Source organism: Lepus europaeus, chromosome 3 (genome assembly GCF_033115175.1).
Source record: "Lepus europaeus isolate LE1 chromosome 3, mLepTim1.pri, whole genome shotgun sequence".
NCBI classification, from domain to species: Eukaryota; Metazoa; Chordata; class Mammalia; order Lagomorpha; family Leporidae; genus Lepus; species Lepus europaeus.
In genome coordinates, this window is record NC_084829.1 from 33,828,203 (window position 1) to 33,845,942 (window position 17,740).

Consider the following 17,740-nt stretch of genomic DNA (forward strand, 5'->3'; position numbering starts at 1 on the left):
CAATGTGATCCCAACCAAATACCAACGGCATTCTTCTCAGATCTAGAAGAACCAATGGTAAAATTCATATGGAACCACAAGAGACCCCGAATAGCTAAAGCAATCTTATATGACAAAAACAAAGCCATAGGCATTACAATACTTGATTTCAAACATACCACAGGGAAGTTATAATCAAAACAACCTGGTACTGGCACAAAAACAAACTTGTAGACCAATGGAACAGAATAGAAAATCCACACAACTACAACCAAAGGAGCTAAAATCTATCCGTGGCTCAAGCACAGTCTCTTCAACAAAAGGTGCTGAGAAAATTGTATTACTGCATGCATAAGTGTGAAGCAAGACCCCAACTATACACCTTACACAAAAATCCACTCAAAATGCATCAGTAATCTAAATCTATGAACCAATACCATCAAATTACTAGAGAGCATTGGGGATACTCTGCAAGACATTGGGAAAGACCCCAGAAGCACAGGCAATCAAAGCCAAAATTGAAAAATGGGATTAAATCCAATTGCAAAGCTTCTGCATCACAAAATAAATATTCAACAAAGTGAAGAGGTAACTTACAGAATGGGGCAAAATATTTGCAAACTATGCAAATAAAGGATTAATATCCAGAATCTATAAAGAGCTTAAGAAACTCAACAACAACAAAACAAACAATCCAGTTAAGAAATCAGCAGGGGCCTGTGCCGTAGCACACTAGATTAATCCTCCGCCTGTGGCACCGGCATCCCATATGTGCACCAGTTCTAATACTGGTTGCTCCTCTTCAAGTCCACCTATCTGCTATAGCCTGGAAAAGCAGTGGAAGATGGCCCAAGTGCTTGGACACCTGCACCCACATGGGAGACCCAGAAGAAGCTCCTGGCTCCTGGCTTCAGATCACTGCAGCTCCAGCCATTGCGACCATTTGGGGAGTGAACCAACGGAAGAAAGACCTCTCTCTCTCTCTCTCTCTCTCTCTCTCTCTCACTGTCTGTAACTCTACCAGTCAAATAAATAAATAAATATCTTTTTAAAAAAAAGAAATGAGCAAAGGAAGGGGCGGTGCTGTGGTGCAGTTGGTTAACACTCTGACCTGAAGCACCGGCATCCCATATGGGCACCAGTTCGAGACACGGCTGCTCCACTTCTAACCTAGCTCTCTGCTATGGCCTGGGAAAGCAGTAGAAGATGCCCCAAGTCCTTGGACCTCTGCACCCTCATGGGAGACCCAGAAGAAGCTCCTGGCTCCTGGCTTTGGATTCGCACAGCTGTGACAGATGCAGCCAACTGGGGAGTGAACCATCAGATGGAAGACCTCTCTCTCTCTCTCTCTCTCTCTCTCTCTCTCTCTCTCTCCCTCTCTGCCTCTCCTCTCTCTGTGTAACTCTTTCAAATAAAAAATAAATCTTTAAAAAAAAAGAAATGAAATGAGTAATGGACTTGGACAGGCATTTTTTTTTAACTTTTATTTAATGAATATAAATTTCCAGTGTACAGCTTATGGATTACAATGACTTCCCCCTCCCATAACTTCCCTCCCACCCACAACCCTCCCCTCTCCCGCTCCCTCTCCCCTTCCATTTGCATCAAGATTCATTTTCAATTCTATTTATATACAGAAGATCAATTTAGTATAAAGATTGCAACAGTTTGCACCCACATAGAAACACAAAGTGAAACATACTGTTTGAGTACTAGTTATAGCATTAAATCAAAATGTACGCACATTAAGGACAGAGATCCCACATGAGGAGCAGGTGCACAGTGGCTCTTGTTGTTGACCCAACAAATTGACACTCTAGTTTATGGCGCCAGTAACCACCCTAGGCTGTCGTCATGAGTTGCCAAGGCTATGGAAGCCTTCCAAGTTTGCCGACTCTGATCATATTTAGACAAGGTCATAAAAGACAGGTTGAGGATAGTAACCAATGATCCTAAGAGTGGCATTTACCAGGTTTGAACAATTATACAGCATTAAGTGGGGAAGAGGACCATCAGTACACACAGGTTGGGAGTAGAGCCATTGGTGGTAGAGTAGAGGTTATGATTACAAAGGAATGAGGCCCAAGTACGCTAGACAGGGTCTAGAACAAAGGACAGAGTCATTATTAGATGTGCTAAGAAAGGTGCTGTCTAAGCTACAATTAAGTTTTCTGATTGAGAGGCAAATAGAACCTGATAGAAGGGGCTTGATAATAATCTGGTGGGCTTTAGGCCTTGTAAGTTAAGAGGCCCAGACCTATCTATCTCTTCACATGGGGTATATCCTAAAAGAGGTTTGAACCTCCTAGGTGAAGGCACTCTGTTGACTTTCATTACTTGGCTGGGCTGGGAGGAGAGCTGGCCAGGTAAAGGCAGGGGGCATCTCTAACAAGAAATTTACAGTTCTGCCTGCAATGTTGCTGACCCTACTTGGCCGTCCCCTCAGCTGCAGGACAGGCATTTTTTAAAAGAGGAAATTCAGATGGTCAAAATACACATAAAAAAGTGCTCAGGATCACTAGCCATCAGGGAAATGCAAATTCAAACCACAATGAGGTTTCACCTCACCCCAGTTAGAATGGCTCTCATACAGAAATCAACAAACAATAAATGCTGGCAAAGATGTGAGGGAAAGGTATGCTAATCCATTGTTGGTAGAAATGTAAACTGGTACAGCCATTGTGAAAAATAGTATGGCGATATCTCAGAAATCTGAATGTAGATCTACAATATGACCCAGCCATCCCACTCTTCAGAATTTATACAAACGAAAAGAAATCAGCATATTCAGAAGTTTTGAGTACACCCATGTTTATTGCAACTCAATTCACAATAGTTAATATATGGAATCAATCCAAATATCCATCAATTGATGACTAAAGAAGTTATAGTATATATACACTATAGAATATTACTCACCCATAAAAAAGAAAATCTTGTCTTTTGCAACAAAATCTATGCAACTGGAAACCATTATACTGAGTGAAATAAGCCAGTCCCAAAAAGACAAACATCATATGTTTTCCCTGATCTGTGGTAACTAATATTGCACATAATAATCAAAAAAGTAAAATTGACACTTTGAGATGTGCTGATTATGACCAGCCCTTGTCTCGACTGTTGAGGAACAACTTTTTTTCATACTGTTTGATGAACTCATTACTTATTGTAAGATTAATCTTATGTGTATAAAGTTAATTGGAAATAGATTTTTTATTTAAAAAAACATAAGAATGGGAATAGAAAAGGGAGGAGAAAGAAGAGTGAAAGTTCAGGCAGGAGGGAGGGTATGGTGGGAAGAATCTCTATGTTCCTAAATTTGCATATATGAAATGTATGAAGTTTGTATACCTTATTTAAAAAGTTTCTAGGTAAAAAAATGAATACAACAACACATCAAAAAGAAAATTCACCCAGACAAAGCAGGATTCATTCCAGGGATGCAGGGATGAGTCAACATACTCAAATACATGTAAACTGGTACAACCATTATGGAAAAGAGTGTGAAGATTCTTCAGAAAACTAAAAATAGATCTACCATGTGACCCAGCTACCCCATTCCTGTGAATGTATCCAAAGGAAATGAAATGAGCATATGAAAGCAATATCTGCACTCCCATGTTACAGTAGCTCAATTCACAATAGCAAAGATATGAGATCAACTTATATGTCCATCAACTAATGGCTAGATAAAGAAATGTAGTATATATACATGATGGAATATTGCTCAGCCATAGAAAAGAATGAAATCCTGACATTTGTGACAAAATCGATGCAACTAGAGCTCATTACATGAAATAAGCCAGATCCAAAAAGAAAAATTTCACATTTTCTCTTATTTGTGATAGTTACTAAACATAGAACAGAAATTGGGGAGATGTTAGATCATTTGGAATATAACCATAAATATACCTTCACTAAATCACACCATGTAAATGATAATATACTCTTTAGAAAAAGAAATGGGAGAACAGTATGGATTCTTTGGAGTACTACTAATGCTTTAAATGCTCTTAATTTGGAGGCTGGAGCTGTAGCATAATAGGTAAAGCTCCCTCCTGTGGCTCCAGCACCCCATTTGGGTGCCAGTTCAAGTCCCAGCTGCTCCACTTCTGATCCAGCTCCCTGCTAATGCTCCCCGGGAAAGGCAGTGGAAGATGGCCCAAGTCCTTAGGCCCCTGTACCCAGTTGGGAGACCCAGAAGAAGCTCCCGGCTCCTGGCTTTAGATTGGCCCAGCTTCAGCTGTTGTGGCCATTTGGAGAGTGAACCAGCGAATGAAAGATCTCACTCTCTCTCTCTCTGTGTCTCTCTCTCTCTCTCACTCTGTAACTCTGCCTTTTAAATAAATATTTTTTAAAAATTCTTAATTTGGCAATTGGTTATAAATGTGATCAGAAGACAAAAAAAATTCATTGATCTGTATGCTTATGTGTATTTCTTGGTATGTATACTGTATTTCAATGAAATACTTTAAAAATTAAATCTTATTGGCCTAAACTAATAAAATAGACTCAGTCCCACATTTATTTAAGGAACTCAAGTTACAAAGTTTCCAACATCTAACACACCAACACCAATGCTTCCAGGTTTGTGGATAGAAGAGGAAGGCAAAGTAAACAGATCTTACACAAACTCCTCTGTTCCATTGGCTGTTACTGTTTAAGACCCCAGTCAAACAGTGGAGGAGGCTGGGAAACACACAGGAGTTTTGGAATATGGTAACCATCATCATCTCTACAAGGTACTATTACTTAAGCTAAAGTCAGATGCTCGTAGCTAATAGGTTGTCATCTAGTACACCCTATATTTTCCTCAGTTCTTTCTGTTAGCAAACTTGTTTATAAAAGATGCAGTTGTGAGGCTGGCGCTGTGGCGCAGTGGGTTAAAGCCCTGGCATGAAGTGCCAGCATCCCATATGGGTGCCGGTTCTAGTCCTGGCTGCTCGACTTCTGATCCAGCTCTCTGCTATGGCCTGGGAAAGCAGGAGAACATGGCCCAAGTCCTTGGGCTCCTGCACCCATGTGGGAGACCTGGAAGAAGCTCCTGGCTCATGGCTTCAGATCGGCACAGCTCCGGCCATTGTGGCCATCTGGGGAGTGAATCAGAGGATAGAAGACTCTCTCTCTCTCTCTCTCTCTCTCTCTCTCTCTCTCTCTGTCTCTACCTCTCTGTAACTCTGTATTTCAAATAATCAAAATAAATCTTTTTAAAAAAAAAAAGATGCAGTTGCTGTTTTCATCAAATTATAAATTAAAGATTGTATTATTGTGTTACAAAATGAAACCTAGGTGCAAAAGTAGTTGTTTCTATAAAACTATCTCTGGAAGAAAGGGCAGAAAACCCTGAACTTCTCTTATGAAGGAATCTTCCTAGCATGGGGCCAGTATAACAATGTTCAACTGAAAGAGTGCCCTAGAAAATATTCCACATCCACCCTAGCAATAGGGCTTGGTTTCAACTAGAAAAATCAGACCTCAATGTCTCTCTAAACTCTCTTGTCTAGTTTAACCCCCAGCTCTGTCCCCTTTGTTGCATGGACAAAAGCAAAGAGCTGCAACAAGCATTTAGTGCAGTAGTTAAGACACCTGGTTCCATTCCCGAGTGCCTAGGTTGAATTCCGAACTCTTTTCCAAGTTCCTATTAGGGAACCCTTGGAAGCAGTAGGTGATTACTCAAGTACTTTGTCCCTACCATCTACATGAAAGACCCAGATTGAGTTCCCAAATCCTGGCTTCAACCTGGCTCAGTCCCAGCTGTTGTGTGCATTTGGGGAGTTAACCAGCTGATTAAGAAGGAAGTAAATAGTTCACATGGATAGCAAAGACTCCAAAAACAACCCAGTTCAAGTCCTCACTATTTTACTTAGAGTTTTATCTCCAGTTAATTCTCATGTTAAATGACAATGCTCACCATGAGAAAAATGACAAAACCAGTAAAAAAAAAATTATATTTCCACTCAGCATCTATGTCTAGGCAAGTTCAGCCTATGCCCATGAAAACCAGAAGTTCAAGTATCAGTGCATGTCCCACAACCACCCCATCTGATGACCAGCATTACAGCCTAGAGTTCAGGAGATAAAGATTCCAAAGGAGTCTAGTTCTCTATTTAATCTTTTCCAAGATCAAGAAGCACCTGCAATGCCTCCTCAGCTACAATAGATGGGTAACAGAGAAAGGGAAGAAGTGATATCTGCTCTTCTTGGGAATGGCCTTCCATAACCTCAGTTAAGTTTCCATGCACTAATCTTAATGGTGAAATACAGACACTGACACAGAGATCAACTTTCAGTGCTAGAACCACACTGTGTCATGACTTCTCTAGCCCTTGGGAAGAGAATGCTGTCAGAAATAAACAGGTCACTATGTCCAGATGAAGAAAGCTCTGTTCCTCTGAAAACTCTACATCAACAGTACCATCAGGTGATTGTGAAAGAATCAAGGGATAGGATGAGTGTAAGCAGGTCCCCCATTGAGGGACCATAGAACCAGAAGAAACTGTGCTATTTGTCTTGTTAAGTTCATGATGCAAAGACACAGCTTCCCTTCCCACTACTCCATGGTGGGGGGCTTCAGGTGGAAGAGGTAGACATCTCCATGCTAGAGATACATTTCCACCATCACCAGTATCTGGAAAAATCCAGTCTGCATTCCTAATAAAGAAGTAGATTCTGCATCAGTGTACAGGATGGTTTTAAGATTTATTGATTTATTCATTTATTTATTTGAAAGTCAGAGTTACACAAAGAGAAGAGAGGCAGAGAGAGAGAGAGATCTTCCATCTGATGGTTCACTCCCCAGTTGGCTGCAATGTCTGGACCTGTGCCAATCCAAAGCCAGGATCCAGGGGCTTCTTCCAGGTTCCAAGGTACAGGGTTCCAAGGACTTGGGCCATCTACTTCTTAGCAGAGAGCTGGATTGGAAGTGGAGGAGCCAGGACTCAAACCGGCGCCCATATGGGATGCCAGCACTGCAAGCCATGGTTTTACCTGCTACACCACAGCACCAGCCCCAGGATGTTTTTAAAAGTTGTTCATATGACCCATTCTTGGCCAATCACAATCTACCACACTATCTTAAAACCCCAGTAGACACAATAGAAACACAGACCAAAGACAGACAAAAACGCAGAAACTGAGGTGAGATATGAGGTGATGAGAAAGATAAATGCAAAAACTGGATTTGCAAAAGGAAACAGAGTGCTATAGATAAACAGTGACAAAGGTACAGCTATAAATAGGGCCACACAAAGGGGCAGCAAAGCAGTGAAAGCAGGAGACACACGGAGATGCAAAGACAGACATAAAATATGCAGAGCAATACACTGAAAGAAATACAGAGGGACAAAACGAGGCATAGCAAAAAAGAAAAGGGTGTACACAAAGAGAGATGAAGACCTCATTGAATCTCTCAATCTATTCACTTCTGAAAACAGTTTAACCCAGGACTTCATGTTACATGGGGAAAAAAAAGTAAGTGTGAGTTGAGCTTCAATCATTTGGAACCAATAATATAGAATTTTTTATTGCTGATTCTACTTTCTCAAAAACGAAAATTGGTCTCAGTGTAACTTGCCAGGATACACTTGGAACAGTTTGTTTCTCTGTGACACCAGGGACTGCTATGTATACCACCAATAATTCCCCCATGCTTAGAATACACAAAGCTCCAGACTGAAAGAGAGCCTAGGATATCCTAAAGCTGTTGCATCAAACATCATATTAAGACCCATCAAAGGTGTGACAATTGAATGGGTCTCTCTTCTGCCCACCCTTTCATGGCACCCCCATGATCTTCTCGTCTCCTTTCAATGAACAGCACCCCTTCTGGTCACACATTGGCTTGGTCACCTCAAACATCTTCTGCTTCACCCTGTAGCAGTTTCCTGCCTCCACCCAATTAAAGAGGATTTGGATACAAACAACACATAATCGTGTTTAATTATGAAAAAAGCTCTAATTTCAGGTAAGTGGTTTTGATGTGCTCTTCTTGAGCAACTTGTAGGGGCAGGATGTGGAAACAGAAACCCCGTTGAGGAGACACAGCTGGCAGCACACAGACACAGGCAGAGGCTCTGGGGACAGTTCAGGAAGCCGAGTCACAGCCAAATCCTTGGAGTGGGGTCACAGGAGGTGAGATGGCAGCTGCAACAGAGTCACTGTGGGACTCTGATCTCAGAGGAAGGCAGGCTGACTCAGGCAGCTGGGAGTTCTGAGCTAGGACAGGAAGTCGGGCTTTACAGAAGCAATAACTAATCTGTTAAAATGTCCACAGGAGTCAGCGCAGGAGCCCTGTAGAAGAGATGGGAGAGAGATGGGGGTGTGGTCAGCACATGGCCTCCAAAGGACACACCCTTTCCTCTCCCCACAGATCTCCCTGCTGCTTCAGACATAGAAAATTGAGGCCCAGGACAGATAATCATCACCTCCCCCAGTGTCTAAGAAAGTAGAAATCACCTAAAGAGGACATAGAAGTTCACTTTGATGCAGGTGTACTGGAGGTGAGGAGGAAGAGCTGCTACTCTTCCATGAAAATGAAGGGCTCAGTCTTTTTACTGAATTATGCAACACCTTCTAATGAAAACACTACCACTAATGGGGTTACTAATAAGTCTACAGAGAGTAGCAAACCAATATGTGGCACAAAATGGGCATCGCTCCATGTCCAACACCTAAGATGTGGCTCTGGCTCCAAGTTTCACAGAAAGATGCTAGCAAGTTAGTATTTTATTCTTGGAAACAACTTCTGGAGCTGTTTACAAGAACTGATAAAGTTCTGTCCTAACTCCTGATCCCCACAGTAAAGCAGGCTATGAACTGAGACCATTGTGCCCAGGTATATTCACTCAATTCATGCCCTTTCCTCTTACACCTGTCCCCATGCCACCCACTGAACAAGGGACAAAACATTACCTGCTGGTGGAGGCCCACGGGTCCCTACAAGATAAAGATATACAGAGAAAAGTCTCATTATACAAACAACCACTCTCACCCCAAAGAAAAATGAGTCATGCAACTTCATCAGTGAGCTATATTCTCTCCCTACTCTTGTTCCATAAGGCCTTAATCATCCTAAGCTAAAATCTCCCATGACAAATGAAACTGTTAATTAACGAAGAAAACATGATGACCCTGTTAATAGAGGAGGCTTTAGGGAAGGATCCAGTGAGGTAATACAGAAAATAAGAGACTCTTAGGATAAACTCCACCACTCTGGGGCAGAGCTTCCTTTCAACCCGTAAGATCAGACTCTGAAGTCTCTCTGGGGGTTGTCCGATCTCCTCCAACTGAAATTCCTTCCTTTCAGAGGTAGGGGAAAAGAAGCAATCTGTAGAGGCAGAGCCTCCTGAACAGAGGGTCTCAGGCCCATCTTCCCCACTTCCCCACAGAGCTCCTCACCTTTCTGACTCCTTTGACGGATGAAAAGGCCCAGCCCGAGGAAGATCAGCCCCAGCACGAAGCCGCCAACACCACTCAGCATCTTGCTCTGGGCAGATTCAGACTGCACCCCTGGGGAGGAGAACCTGAGTATCAGCATCTGTCCCCAAAGTGCAATGTTCCTGGCTGCAGTCTCAAGTCCAATTTAAAGTACCAGAGGCAGAGGCACCAAAGGAGCCTACTTCTCCATTCTAATCATCTCTAGGGTACAGAAGGATCAGCCAATAGATCCATGGACACAGCAGGTAGGGACAGAGATGGGTAAGTAGATCCTCACTCCTGAGGGATACATCTACAACCTATAAGAGCTGGCTTCCAAGGCCACAGGGTGTAAGATGACCTCCCTCCATTTGGGAAGACAGTGAGATCAGTAATCTACAAATGCGTCTGCACCAGTGCACCTGTCTCCCATGATTCCCACCTGAGCAGTGACCTCACAGATAATGGATAGGATGGGGCAGAGGGAGCTCCACCCTCTGTCTTGTGGGACCAACAGTGAAAGAAAACGATTTGCCCCTTACGCCACTCCACCGTGATGGGGCTCTCGACGCTGGGGTGCTCCACTTGGCAGGTGTAGACATCTCCTCGCTGGGGAGTCATTTCCAGCATCACCAGAATCTGGAAGGTCCAGTCCCCATTCCTAATAAGGGGGGTAGACACAATCCCAGCTGTCTCCTCCTGGTCATTCCGAAACCAGCGGACTTTGATCTGGCTGGGGTAGAAATCTGTCACTGAGCAGACCAGCATGTTGTGGTGGTCCAGAACCTCTGTCTCGGAAGGGGAGATGGTCACCATAGGCTTCTCTGAGGGCAGTAACAGACAGGAAAAGACAGAGTAAGTGAGACGTGAAAGCACATGGCAAGTCTCCCAATGGGGAGCAGTCACCCCTTGACACCAAACTAGACAGATTCCTGGATTCCAAGTATTGAATTAGAATCTGAGAATCACCTCTTATTAGTTGACATGTATTAGTCAATTTACTTTTCAGAATAATAAGAGACAATAAAAATCATTCTGTAGGAGTTACTATGTTTAAAATATTGAAGACCTTGGGGCCGGCACTCTGACGCAGCAGGTTAACACCCTGGCCTGAGGCACCAGCATCCCATATGGTCGCCAGTTCTAGTCCTGGCTGCTCTACTTCCAATCCAGCTCTCTGCTGTGGCCTGGGAAAGCAGTGGAAGATGGCCCAAGTCCTTGGGCCCCTGCACCCGCGTAGGAGACCCGGAAAAGGCTCTTGGCTCCTGGCTTCAGATCGGTGCAGCTCTGGCCGTTGCAGCCAATTGGGGAGTGAACCATCGGATAGAAGATCTCTCTCTTTCTCTCTCTCCCTCCCTCCCTCCCTCCCTCTCCTCTCTGTGTGGCTCTTACATTCTAATAAATAAATAAATCTTTTTAAAAAATGCTTTAAAATATTGAAGCCCTATAAAATTAGAAATCAATACGTTATTTAGGCCATCTCTTATAAAACTAAAAATAACAACAAACTTTTTCCCCTTACTCCTACTGAAATTGAAGGTCACCACTCCAGGCAGTGACACTGTTTTCTGTTAGTTCCATTGCTCCACCACAGAAGAGAAAATACAGCAGCCATGACTCTTGTTTCTTGGTGTAAGACCATTAGCACAAGTCACAGTCCAATAAATAGTAATATGGTCTGAGAAACATCTGGACAATAAAGTAGGACAACAGTGACCACCACATCAGGTAACACTTGTCTGCCACGCTGTGTCCCACAATTTTACATCCGTAATACTCAGGGAGAGCCACAGCACTGCCTACATGTTTCCAGTCAATGCACCTTCCCTCTGACTTTTACCCTAACCTTAGCTCAAATGCCATTCTACATTGAACCCCCATATGCACAGACAAATGTACATTATTTTTAACTTTTATTTAATAAATATAAATTTCCAAAGTATAGCTTATGGATTACAATGGCTTTCCCCCCCATAACTTCCCTCCCACTCACAACCCTCCCCTCTCCCGCTCCCTCTCCCCTTCCATTCACATCAAGATTCATTTTCAATTATCTTTATATACAGAAGATCAATTTAGTATATATTAAATAAAGATTTCAACTGTTTGCACCCACATAGAAACACAAAGTGAGTACTAGTTATAGCATTAATTCACATTGCACAACACATTAAGGACAGAGATCCTACATAAGGAGTAAGTGCACAGTGACTCCTGTTGTTGACTTAACAAATTGACACTCTTGTTTATGGCATCAGTAATCACCCTAGGCTCTTGTCATGAGTTGCCAAGGCTATGGAAGCCTTTTGAGTTCACCAACTCTGATCTTTTTTAGACAAGGTCATAGTCAAAGTGGAAGTTCTCTCCTCCCTTCAGAGAAAAGTACCTCCTTCAACAAATGTATATTATTAAATATATAAATTTCAATCTCCACATCATATATGCCACCTATATTATATTTTATTCACTCATTGATGCAGCCATTCAACACATATAAATTTGACAAGCTCTGGGAATCCAAAGATAAATGACAGACCATGGCCCTGTCTTGATAGAAGTTGCAATCTTTAAAAAGATCCTAACAAATGAGTATGCTATTTCAGAAGTTTATGTGCTTAGAAGGAAAAGTAAAGAAGTCTTTAAGGAAAATAACATCAATAGATTATCATGTTTGTCCACGCCTCTTTTCCTAATTTTCTCAGATTGCCACTCATGATCAAATATGGCATACTTTTTCCTGCCTATCTTACACGTCTTACCCTTCACTTCTAATTTAGAATTAGAATTATTTAATTGTAGTTCCTTATTCTCCTGGTGTGAATTATAGTCTATTAAAGACTAGTAAATTGTTGTTCATTGCTATTACTAATTATTAAATATTAACAGATGTTTTATATATTTGCTGTTCTCTTATTTTCATTTCTTTTTAACATTCGAGTTTAATAACTAGCTGTCTATCCTACTCCATCTTCTTGTTATTAAGAATTCCTTCCTTCCTTCTGAAATCAAACATTATCACATATGTTCTCTAAAGAAAATATTCTGACAGGCCATCAGAGAAGGAGGTTCCTTTCTCTGAAGGGAGGAGAGAACTTCCACTTTGATTATGGCCTTGTCTAAATAAAGTCGGAGTTTGTGAACTCAAGAGGCTTCCATAGCCTAGGCAGCTCATGACAAGAGCCTCGGGTGATTACTGACGCCATAAACAAGAGTGTCGATTGTTAAATCAACAATAGGAGTCACTGTGCACCTACTCCCCATGTAGGATCTCTGTCCTTTATGTGTTGTACAATGTGAATTAATGCTATAACTAGTACTCAAACAGTACTTTACACTTTGTGTTTCTGTGTGGGTGCAAACAGTTGAAATCTTTATTTAATATATACTAAATTGATCTTCTGTATATAAGGATAATTGAAAATGAATCTTAATGGAGAATGGGATGGGAGAGGGAGTAGGAGATGGGATGGTTTGTGGGTGGGAGGGTGGTTATGGGGGGAAAACTGCTATAACCCAAAAGTTGTACTTTTGAAATTTATACTTATTAAATAAAAGTTTTCTAAAATAAAAAAGGAAATATTCTGAGATTCTTTCAGAGGCTGGCTTGAGTTAATGAGAATGCAATGTGTACACACAAGTATAACTGGAATTGGCTGAAGACAAAAGATGGTTCCTGGACCTAATTAAATGGCACTCATGAGCATCATGTTTTTGTTTTGGACTTTTAACTCATGTTCACGTTCTCCTACCCAGAGTATCACTGAAATTATGACCAGCTACATGGCCTCATAAAATCTGTTCATCTTACACTGACTGTGACTAAATATAGAAGGCATAAGTTTTTTTTTTTTTCATGAAAAAGAATTACATAGCAAAAAGTAAGTACTTGGTGGCATTGGGATGTAGACCAGAAGAAGGCAAGAATATAAAGATAAAACTGCAGTCAGACTAGGGATTAATCATGAATTTTCAACCCTTGAACGTATCATTTTTATCCAACTAATGCTGCTTCTGATCCTACCCAGCCAGCTTCCAGGAGGTTTTGCTTCCATTAGATTCTACACACATAAGAACGGTCTTGTGTTTGGGGGAGGCTTCAGGACGTGGTAACTGTAAGCTAACTAGTAGAGTGTCTATCATGTACCAATATTAGCACACGTAAGATGATGATGCTAATCCCAAACTGGAAGATAGCTGTGAGAACAGACGGCATAATGTAGATGGGATCTGGCAAGGTAATCATCTACAGGTGCTCATTAAGTGAGTATAATTATCTTTCAGAACATCTACCCCTGAGTGATGTGGTGATGCAAGCGGGTAGAGGGAGCGGAAGCCAGGGCAGGGGAAACAGATCTACACCAAAAGAAGCCTGGGACAATTTTTATTCATGCTCTTTGAATTAGGCAACTCATTGAGCTTTTCAAAAAAATTTAAGGCTCTTCCTTACAACACCATTGACTGCTATTTTTATTTTTAGCAAACACTGTTAGCCCCAGACTTTGCATTCATAAAATTTAAATTACTAAGATCTAAATCAGTAAGCATTTACTTTAAAGTGCTAAGTAAAATAGTAAAGAATGATTGATAAAATCCATTTTCAAACCTCTGTTCATTCTTGCTTCTCTTAAACTTACAAAAATGAGCAGTCAACCACACTTACTCATTGACAGTGGTTTCCTGAGCTAGTGCTACCTACCATCAGTGCCAGTCCTCTCCTCAGCGCTAGGACTGGTGACAGTCACTTAAGAAAACAGAATTGGGGCAGGCTGTTGGGTATCAGTTAAGCCCTGGCTGGGAATGCCCACACCCCATCTGTAGTGCCTGAGTTCCAGTCCCAGCTCCACTCTCAACTTCCTGCTAATGCAGATCCTGGGAGGCAGCAGGTAATGGCTCAAGTACGCGCCCTGCCACCCACATGGGAGACCTGGATGGAATTCTGGGTTCCTGGCTCCCACCCACCCACCCAGCCTCTGTTGTTGCAGGAATTCGGGGAGTGAACCAGTGGATGGAAGAACTCCCTCGCTCTCGCTCTCTCCATCTCCCTCTAATTTATTCAATAAAAACAGGATTGAGAGAATGGTTTGAAACCAAAATGTCAAAATACAATGTGCCAACTACAGCACGTACAAAGTGCCCGGCAAGCAAAGGCGGTACGGCCCTAGGTCCACAGGGCCCAGTCTGTTGGCGTCTCAGCGGCCTAAGCTCTGCAGATGGGTCCTTGGCCCTGCTAGATGGCTCCAAGGACCAGAGACATGGGCTGGGGACACGCTCTCCCGGCTACCCACAGTGCACAGGTTAAGGAAGAAGGCAAACGCACAAAAGAAGAGCAGAGGACCAGGCGGACCACCAGGCGGGGCCACACCAGGCAGCCGCCACAGCCTCCTTAGGAAACGTCCAAGGACTGCTGGGGTCCGGTCCCCGCCCTCCCCTGGGTCGCCGCCCCGTCCCCTCCGCACAGAGGGGCTCGCGTCCCAGAGGCCCCTCCCCGAGCAGGGAGACCCGGCCGGCGGCGGAGGGCCCGCGCTCACCTCGCCGCTGTAAGGTGCTGCCCAGCTCAATCTCGTAGTTGTGTCTGCAGACCGTGTCTATCTCGGCGCGCGTCCGCTCCAGGATGTCCGGCTGGCTGTTCCAGTTCTTGGCGTCCGGCCGGCCCAGCTCGGTCACCGCCAGGTACTCGTCCACGTCGCTGTCGAAGCGCACGAACTCCTCCCGGTTGTAGATGTATCTGTTCACGGACCGCACCCGCTGCGTCCCGTTGGTGAAGTAACACAAGCCCTTGAACTGGAACACGAAATCCTCTGCGGGGCATCAACGCGCGGAGTCAGGCCCCGGCCCGGCTCAGCCGCACCGCCCCTTGCGGCCGTCGCTGTGCGGGGCCGGCGTTGAGTCAGAGAAGCCCGGAACCCGCCGCTTCTCCTCCGACTCCCGCCAACCCAGCCCCGCGCCTCCCGAACCCGGGTCGCCCAGTCGGCTCCTCCCGCTCCTCCGAGGGCTCCCGGGGTCCGCCTCACCCGAGGGGCAGCCGCAAAGGCGGGGCGCTGAGAGCGCCGGCCCCGGCCCGGGCCCGCGAATCGGCCGGAATCGGCGGCGGTGGGTTGCACCTGCAGGCCGTACCTGGAGGGGTGGGGCGGTCCCTCCGGAAGCCTTACTCCGTGAATTCCAGGGAACCTCAGAGACAGGTATCCCCACAAGCACAGAGCTCAGGCGAACAGCACAGGAGGTCTAACGTGAGCGGACTCCAAGCCTGTCTGACAGGCGTAGGCTCCGGGCCTCTGCCAAGCGCCCTGCTTCCCACCTTGTCCCGGCTTGCTCTGGGAGGTGGGGTGGGGGGTGGAGACACCTCCGAGTCCTACAATGGAACGTCTTATTCATGAGAGGAGCACAAGCTTTGACTTTAAAAAGATTCCAGTTGAATTGCGTCGATTACCAGCTTGGGCAGGCTACCTAATACCATCTAAATTGTTATAACAGAGTGTGCTTTTATCTATTATCTTAGATACAGAGGAGCCTCGTGTTGTGGTGGGAAGAACAGGGTTCTTAGAGGGAACTGGCTGTGGGCACAACTGTGTGAAAACAAAGTCACAAGGGGCGGCGCTTTGCCATGGTGGGTTAACCCCACACCTGCAGTGCCAGCATCCCATATAGGTGCCTGTTAGAGTCCTGGCTGCTCTGCTTCTGATTCAGCTCCCTGCTAATGCGCCTGGGAAAGCAGCAACAACGGCACAAGAACTTGGGCTCCTGCCACCATGTGAGAGGTGGGGAAGCAGCTCTTGCCACAGCCCTGGCCGCTGTAGCCATCTGGGAAATGAAACAGCAAGTCGAAGATTCTCTCTCTCTCTCTCTCTCTCTCTCTCTCTCTCTCTGCCTTTCAAATAAATACATAATTTTTTAAATGTCACAATACCTGCACCTAGGCATGTTGGAAGGTTGAGAGAATTTATATAAAGATATTAATCCTGTGTCCGCAATGAGTGGTTTCTCAATACCCATTGTTCTTTAACTCTCCCGTTCTTTACATTTTTCCCGAGTTCAGCCCACCTTCAACTCATGCCTCTGACTCTCAGTCAAGTTATCATTTGCCCCTACGCCAGTGGGACCTGAAGGTAAGACTCCCTATCTGTGGTCAGCACTTGGCTTCAGTTAGAAGCCAAGTGTTTGCCTCCATGAACTTTTCACTCAGGTCAGGAATATAGACTCCTTGTCCTCAGAAACCAGAGACTATTGCTGCCCTGTTTCCCCAGCCCAGAATCGCAAAATAAATCCCTGCTATTTAGCAAAGATAAAGTCTTGGGGATCCTGAAGTAACAAACCTGTGTTTCTCTGGAAAAATCCTGTCTTCGAAAATAAGCCCCAATCTCACTTTATCCCGTCACTAATAAAGGCTATGCATGTCATGCCCTCCCTCTTAGTGTAACATCCCCAGGCTTGAGCCCATGGGGAGGAGGCCACCTGTGCTCATCTTACGATCAGAAGGCAGACACCAGGCTGTCTGGAAAAGAGGAAATTAACTGGTGATAGAGCGCTGTATTCTAAGCTCACAGAGATCACCGTTCCCCACACCCCAGCCCAAGGAGGATTCCCTGACTGGGGCCCTGGGGAGCAGCCGCCTGCGCTTACGTGGGGAGTCGTGGCCCTCTGCCGCCGGGGAGCTCAGCACCACCAGGATCGCCAGCACAGCTGCTCTACGAAGGCTTCTGGGAAGCCGCAGCGCCATCCGCCGGGACATACTTGAGAACAAGGGAAGAAGCGAATGGCAGTCAGCAAAGCTTGCCCCAAATAGATCTGATGTGCCTACCTGGGAGAATAAAAACCTGAGAAAGCTTCCAGGAGTGTTGGGATTGGCGGGTCCCCAGGAAGGGAGCCAATCAGCGCTGGAGCTACAGGACGTCATCTGTCTCTGGGCAGACATTTGTTCTGAAGGTTCTCTATCCAACGCCTGGCGCTGCCTTCACCAAATTGCACTGGGTGAACATTTAATGCCTGTTGGGTCAAACTACAGAAGTCTGCCTAGATCTGAAGACCGAATGCCTTAGTGGTTTAAAGAACCGAAAATCAAAAGCGATTCAAGAGTGGACATCTTGGTGACACTTGTTTGAACCTCTGGTGGACCGTGGCCGGAGGGCATGGTGCAGGTTGGGATGTTCGTGTCCCACTCTGGAGTACTCAGGCTCGGTTCCCAGCCCAGCTCCCTGCTGACGCGGACCCTGGGAGGCAGCAGCAATGGCTCTTGCGATCCGTGTGGGATACCTGGATTGGGTTCCTGGTTCCCCGGCTTCAGCCCAGCACAGCCACGGCAGTTCCACCACTAATGTGCTTTATGAGTCAACAAAGACTGAATTTCTTTTTG

General features: G+C 44.7%; 1 protein-coding gene across 1 annotated transcript; it reads right to left on the reverse strand.

The window, feature by feature from the left end:
* Nucleotides 1-6,877: 6,877 nt before the first annotated feature.
* Nucleotides 6,878-17,158, reverse strand: LOC133756829 (HLA class II histocompatibility antigen, DQ beta 1 chain). The gene is made up of 6 exons (XM_062187425.1): nucleotides 17,011-17,158; nucleotides 14,922-15,191; nucleotides 9,936-10,217; nucleotides 9,376-9,486; nucleotides 8,890-8,913; nucleotides 6,878-8,268 (listed from the first exon to the last, which is right to left on the reverse strand). Exons 1-6 carry the CDS (start codon nucleotides 17,117-17,119, stop codon nucleotides 8,255-8,257), a joined length of 810 nt encoding a protein of 269 aa, XP_062043409.1. The 5' UTR covers nucleotides 17,120-17,158; the 3' UTR covers nucleotides 6,878-8,254.
* Between the last annotated feature and the right edge of the window lie 582 nt (nucleotides 17,159-17,740).